Below are 7,132 nucleotides of genomic sequence, written 5' to 3' on the forward strand. Positions count from 1 at the left end.
ATTTCTCTTTTTTACCCCAAAAATTCCCAATTTTGACCCCAAAATTTCACATTTTCACCCCAAATTTTCCCCCAAATCCCCATTTTTTCCCCAAAAATTCCCATTTTTACCCCAAATTTCCCTTTTCCACCCCAAAAATTTAAAAAATCTCCTTTTTTTTCCCCAAAATTCCCCAAAATTCCCATTTTTTCCCCCAAAATTTCCCATTTTTTACCCGAAATTTCCAATTTTTACCCGAAATTTCCCTTTTTGCACCCCAAAATTTTTTTTAAAATCTCCTTTTTTCCCCAAAAATTCCCCTTTTTTAACCCCAAAATTCCCATTTTTTCCCCAATCCTTCTCTCCCCTCTCCCCTCCCACCCGGAACTACATTTCCCATCACCCCCCGCGCTCACTTCCTGCCCAAACCCCGCCCACTTCCGCTTTACACCGCCATCTCTTCCTGTACTACAACTCCCATCATCCCCCGCGGCTGTTTCCGCTCCAAACCACGCCCACTTCCTTCCGGGGGGTATGAAAGCGAGGCGGTTTCCGGTCACGTGCTCAGTGGGCGCCGCCATGTTCCTGCAGTGCTACGAGAACGAGCGCGGAGAGAGAATTTATACACTAAAGGTGAAATTTGGGGAAATTTGGGGATTTTTGGGGATTTTTGGGGGATTTTGGGGAGTTTGGGGGAATTTTGGGGAGTTTGGGGGAATTTTGGGGATTTTTGGGGATTTTTTGGGGATTTTTTGGGATTTTTTTGCGAATTTTGGGGATTTTTGTGGGAAAAATTGGGATTTTTCGGGTGAATTTGGGGATTTTTGAGGGAAAAAATTGTGAATTTTGGGGATTTTCAGGGAAAAATTGGGGGATTTTGGGAGTTTTTGGGGAAATTTGGGGAATTTTGGGGGATTTTGAGGTGAATTTGGGGAGATTTGGGGGAAATTTGGGGATTTTTTGGTGATTTTTTTGCGAATTTTGAGGATTTTTCGGGTGAATTTTGGGGATTTTTTTTGGATTTTTCGGTGAATTTTGGGGATTTTTGAGGGAAAAAATTGTGAATTTTGGGGATTTTCAGGGAAAAATTGGGGAATTTGGGGGATTTTTGGGGAATTTGGGTGATTTTATTGTGAATTTTGGGGATTTTTCGGTGAATTTTAGGGATTTTGAGGGAAAAATTGGGGATTTTGGGAAATTTGGGGAGTTTGGGGGAAATTAGGGGGATTTGAGGAAAAAATTTGGGAATTTGGGGGATTTTGGGTTTGGGATTTTTGGTGAATTTTGGGGATTTTGAGGGAAAATTGGGGACTTTTGGGAGTTTTGGGAATTGGAGGATTTTTGGGGGATTTGGGGAATTAGGGGATTTTGAGGGAATTTGGAGATTTTTGGGGGAATTTTGGGGATTTTTGGGGATTTTTCGGTGAATTTTGGGGATTTTTGAGGGAAAAAATTGTGAATTTTGGGGATTTTCAGGGAAAAATTGGGGAATTTTGGGAATTTTGGGGGAAAAATTGGGGAATTTGGGGGATTTTGGGGGATTTTGGGGTTTTTTGTGAATTTGGGGATTTTTGGGGGAATTTTGGTGATTTTATTGTGAATTTTGGGGATTTTTCGGGAAAATTTGGGGGTTTTGAGGGAAAAATTCGTGGATTTTGGGAAATTTGGGGAGTTTGGGGGAAATTTGGGGGAAATTTGAAGGAAAAATTTGAGAATTTTGTGGATTTTTGGGGATTTTTTTGGGATTTTGGGGATTTTTCGGTGAATTTTGGGGATTTTTGAGGGAAAAAATTGTGAATTTTAGGGATTTTTCAGGGAAAAATTGGGGAATTTGGGGGATTTTGGTGAATTTTGGGGAATTTGGGGGAATTTGGGGGATTTTTGGGGAATTTTGGTGATTTTATTGTGAATTTTGGGGATTTTTCGGTGAATTTTGGGGATTTTTTGGTGAATTTTAGGGATTTTGAGGGAAAATTTGGGGATTTGGGGGAAATTTGAGGAAAAAATTTGGGAATTTTGCGGATTTTTGGGGATTTTTGGGAATTTTTTGGGGATTTTTTTTGAATTTTGGGGTTTTTTGAGGGAAAATTGGGGAATTTTGGGGATTTATGGGGAAATTTGGGGATTTTTGGGGAATTTTGGGTTTTTGGGGAATTTGGGGTTTTGGGGAGAAAATTTGGGGATTTTGGGGAAATTTGGGAGAATTTTGGGTTTTTTTGGGAATTCAAAAAAATTGTGGGAATTTGGGGAATTTGGGGAATTTTAGGTGGGTGGAGGGATTTTGGGGAAATTTGGGGAAAAAAGTGGGAAAATTGGTGATTTTGGGGAAAATTGGGATTTTTAGAAATTTGGGGAATTGGGAGATTTTGGGGATTTTTTGAGATTTTTTTGAAAATTGGGGATTTTGGGGGGAATTTTGGGAATTTTGGGATTTTGGGGGAATTTGGGGATTTTGGGGAAAAAATTGGGCAATTTTAGGAGGGGAAATTTGGTATTTTGGGGGATTTTGGGTGAATTTTGGGGGATTTTGGAGATTTTTGGAATTTAGGGATTTTGGGGAATTTTTGGGGATTTGGGGAAATTTGGGGATTTTGGGGAAAATTTGGGAAAATTGGGGGATTTTGGGGGATTTGGGGAAATTTGGGGAAATTTGGAGAATTTGGGGAAATTTGGGGAAATTTGGGGAAATTTGGGGAAATTTGGGGATTTGGGGAAATTTGGGACATTTTGGGAAAAATTTGGAAAAATTTGGGGATTTTGGGAGAATTTGGGATAAAATTTGGGGATTTTGGGGGAATTTGGGGGAATTTGGGGAGAATTTGGGGATTTAGGGAATTTGGGGAAAATTGGGGATTTAGGGAATTTTGGGGAAATTTGGGGATTTTTTGGGTGATTTTTCGGGTGATTTTGGGGATTTTTTGTGAGCTTTGGGGATGTTGAGGGAAAAATTGGGGATTTTTTTTGGAATTTTGGGGATTTTTTTGGTGAAATTTGGGGATTTTGGGGTGAATTTGGGCATTTTTGGGGAAATTTGAGGGATTTTGGGGGATTTTTGTGGGAAAAATTGGGAACTTTGGGGAAATTTGGGGGAAAATTGGGGGATTTTGGGGAAATAAAGGGAATTTTGGTGCCAATAAACGGAAATTGGGGGGAAAAAAGGAGTTTTGGGGAAATTTTGGGGGAAATAATGTGAATTTTTTGTTCAATTTTGGGGAATTTCGGTGGAAAATAATAGGAATTTTGGGGAAAAAAGGGGAATTTTTTTGCAATTTTGGGGGAAAATAATAGGAATTTTGGGGAATTTTAGCTTTTTTTGTACATTTCTCGATGGCAAATTTCCCAAATCAAATCCCAAATTTAAATTTTGGGCTAAAATTTTATATTTTTTCCCCAGAAAGTGTCCCCAGAGGGAATTCCCACCCGCTCAGCTCACCCAGCTCTGGGGGTTTTCGGGGAATTTTTGGGGAAAAATGGGAATTTTTGGGTGAAAAAGGAGAATTTTTGGGAATTTTGGGGAATTTTGGGGAATTTTGGGGAAATAATGTGAATTTTTTCGAATTTTGGGGGAAAAGAATGAGAATTTTGGTGGAAATAATGAGAATTTTTGGGAAATAATGTGAATTATTGTAGTTTTTTGAGGAAATAATGAGAATTTTGGTGGAAATAATGGGATTTTTTTGGAATTTTGGGGAAAATAATGAGAATTTTTGGGAAAAAATGGAATTTTGGGCGAAATTTTGGGAAAAAAGGGGAATTTTTGGTGGAAATAGTGGGAATTTTGGGGAAAAAAGGGGAATTTTTTTTGAATTTTGGTGCAAATAAAGGAAAATTTGGGACAAATAAATGGAACTTTTGGGAAATAATGAGAATTTTGCTGGAAATTTGGGGAATTTTTGTGGAAATAAAGGGAACTTTGGGAAAAAAAAGGGAATTTTGGTGGAAATAATGAGAATTTTTGGGAAAAAGGGGAATTTTTGGTGGAAATAATGAGAATTATGGGGAAAATAATGGGAATTTTAGGGAATTTTGGGGAAATAATGGGAATTTTTTTTGAAATGTGGGAATTTTTGGTGGAAATAAAATGAATTTTTTTGGAATTTTGGTGGAAATAATGAGAATTTTGGTGGAAATAAAGTGATTTTTTGGGGGAAATAATGAGAATTTTTGGGGAAACTAAAGGGAATTCTGGGAAATTTGGGGAATTTTGATGGAAATAATGAGAATTTTGATGAAAATAATGAGAATTTTGGTCAAAATAATGAGAATTTTGGTGGAAATAATGAGAATTTTGGTCGAAATAATGAGAATTTTGGGGCAAAAAAGTGATTTTTTGGGGGGAAATAAAGGGAATTTTAGCTTTTTCTGCATGTTTTTGGGTTTCAAATTTCCCAAATCAAATTCCACATGAAATTTTGGGCTAAAATTTTATATTTTTTCCCCAGAAAGTGTCCCCAGAAGGGATCCCAACCCGCTCAGCTCACCCAGCTCAGGGGGTTTTTGGGGAATTTTGGGGAAAAAATGGGAATTTTTGGGTGAAAAAGGAGAATTTTTGGGAAAAAAGGGGAATTTTGGGGAAATAATGTGAATTTTTTCGAATTTTGGGGGAAAAGAATGAGAATTTTGGTGGAAATAATGAGAATTTTTGGGAAATAATGTGAATTATTGTAGTTTTTTGAGGAAATAATGAGAATTTTGGTGGAAATAATGGGATTTTTTTTGGAATTTTGGGGAAAATGATGAGAATTTTTGGGAAAAAATGGAATTTTGGGCGAAATTTTGGGAAAAAAGGGGAATTTTTGGTGGAAATAATGAGAATTTTGGGGAAAAAAGGGGAATTTTTGGGGAATTTTGGTGCAAATAAAAGGAAATTTTGGGAGAAATAAATGGAATTTTTGGGAAATAATGAGAGTTTTGGTGGAAATTTGGGGAATTTTTGTGGAAATAAAGGGAACTTTGGGAAAAAAAGGGAATTTTTGGGGAAATAAAGGGAATTTTGGGGAAAAAGGGGAATTTTTGGTGGAAATAATGAGAATTATGGGGAAAATAAAGGGAATTTTAGGGAATTTTGGGTGAAATAAAGGGAATTTTCTTTTTAAATTTGGGGGAAATTTTGGGTGAAATAATGGGAATTTTAGGGAATTTTGGGGAAATAATGGGAATTTTTTTTGAAATGTGGGAATTTTTGGTGGAAATAAAATGAATTTTTTTGGAATTTTGGTGGAAATAATGAGAATTTTGGTGGAAATAAAGTGATTTTTTGGGGGAAATAATGAGAATTTTTGGGGAAACTAAAGGGAATTCTGGGAAATTTGGGGAATTTTGATGGAAATAATGAGAATTTTGATGGAAATAATTAGAATTTTGGTGGAAATAATGTGATTTTTTTTGGAGTTCAATGGAAATAATGGGAATTTTGGTGCAAATAATGAGAATTTTTTTTAAAATTTGGGGAATTTGATGGAAATAATTTAAATTTTTTGTATTTTTTCCCCCAGAAAGTGTCCCCAGAGGGAATCCCCACCCGCTCAGCTCACCCAGCTCGCTTCTCTCCGGATGATAAATTCTCCAGACATCGTTTGGCTCTCAAGAGGAGATTTGGGGTTTTGTTGACCCAAAAAAGTCGAGTTTTGTTGTGAGAAAATTGGGAAAAAAATCCAAAAAAAATCCTAAAAAAATATTTGGAATGATGAAGAGAATTTTGGAATTTTTGGTGGTTTGAGAAAATTCAAGAAGAAGCAAAAAAGACCCAAAAAAAATGCTAAAAAGACCCAAAAAAGTCGAGTTTTGTTGTGAGAAAATTGGGAAAAAAATCCCAAAAAAATCCTAAAAAAATATTTGGGATGATGAAGAGAATTTTGGAATTTTTGGTGGTTTGAGAAAATTGGAAAAGAAGAAAAAAAAAGCCAAAAAAAATCCTAAAAAGACCCAAAAAATCCTAAAAAAACCTTGGAATGATGAAGAGAATTTTGGAATTTTTGGTGATTTGAGAAAATTCGAAAAAAGGAAAAAAAACCCAAAAAAATGCTAAAAAGACCCAAAAAAGTCGAGTTTTGTTGTGAAAAAAAATCTAAAAAAAATCCTAAAAAGACCCAAAAAAATCCTAAAAAAAAACTTTGGAATGATGAAGAGAATTTTGGAATTTTTGGTGGTTTGAGAAAATTGGAAAAGAAGAAAAAAAGAACCAAAAAATCCTAAAAAGACCCAAAAAAGTCGAATTTTGTTGTGAAAAAAAATCCCAAAAAATCAGAAAAAAAATCCTAAAAGATATTTGGAATGATGAAGAGAATTTTGGAATTTTTGGTGGTTTGAGAAAATTCGAAAAGAAGCAAAAGAGAAGAAAAAAATATCCTAAAAAGACCCAAAAAAAGACCCAAAAAATCCTAAAAAATCCTTGGAATGATGAAGAGAATTTTGGAATTTTTGGTGATTTGAGAAAATTCAAGAAGAAGCAAAAAAGAAGCCAAAAAAGACCCAAAAAAAAAAGACCAAAAAAAATCCTAAAAAAATGCTGAAATTTTTGGAATTTTTGCTGATTTGAGAAACTTCAGAAGAAAAAAAAATCCCAAAAAAATCCAAAAAAGGACCCAAAAAATCCTAAAAAGACCCAAAAAAAGACCCAAAAAATCCTAAAAAAAACTCAGAATGATGAAGAAATTTTTGGAATTTTTGGTGATTTGAGAAAATTCAAGAAGAAGCAAAACAAATCCCAAAAAGACCCAAAAAGAATCCTGGAAAAAACCCCAAAAATTCCTGAAAAAATCCCAAAAAGAACCTCAAGAATCCCATGAAGAGAAGAAGAAAAAGAAGAAAAAGGAAAAAAGAAGAAAAGGAAGAAAAAGGAGAAAAAAGGAGAAAAAAGAAGAAAAAGAAAAAAAAAGAAAAAATTTAAAAACTGGAAATTTTAATGAAAGGAAATAAAATTATTTGGAAATAAAATTCAATTGGAAGAAATTAAAATGTTTTTAATGAGTTGAAATGAAACTTCCCTTTTTTGAACCCAAAATCCCAATTTTTAGGTCCCAAAATCCCCATTTTTAGCCCCAAAAATCCCAATTTTCAACCCCAAAATCCCAGAATTTATCTCCTCAAAATCCCAATTTTTAGGTCCCAAAATCCTCATTTTTAGGCACAAAAATCCCAATTTTCAATCTCA

The 7,132-nt window shown here is 34.9% G+C and overlaps 1 protein-coding gene across 4 annotated transcripts; it reads left to right on the forward strand.

Annotated features, from left to right (window-relative positions):
* Positions 1–359: 359 nt before the first annotated feature.
* NOP10 (NOP10 ribonucleoprotein) lies at positions 360–6,662 on the forward strand. 4 transcript variants are annotated; one of them, XM_085044539.1, is made up of 3 exons: positions 360–612; positions 5,475–5,645; positions 6,617–6,662. In XM_085044539.1, exons 1-2 carry the CDS (start codon positions 514–516, stop codon positions 5,613–5,615), a joined length of 240 nt encoding a protein of 79 aa, XP_084900665.1. In that variant the 5' UTR covers positions 360–513; the 3' UTR covers positions 5,616–5,645; positions 6,617–6,662. The 4 variants fall into 4 exon arrangements, with proteins under 4 accessions (XP_084900665.1, XP_084900663.1, XP_084900664.1 ...); XM_085044537.1 differs by lacking the exon at positions 6,617–6,662 and adding an exon at positions 5,925–6,416; XM_085044538.1 differs by lacking the exon at positions 6,617–6,662 and adding an exon at positions 6,092–6,416.
* Positions 6,663–7,132: the final 470 nt, after the last annotated feature.

This window comes from Lichenostomus cassidix, unplaced genomic scaffold, assembly GCF_008360975.1.
Source record: "Lichenostomus cassidix isolate B80296 unplaced genomic scaffold, HeHo_3.0 HiC_scaffold_36, whole genome shotgun sequence".
NCBI classification, from domain to species: domain Eukaryota; kingdom Metazoa; phylum Chordata; class Aves; order Passeriformes; family Meliphagidae; genus Lichenostomus; species Lichenostomus cassidix.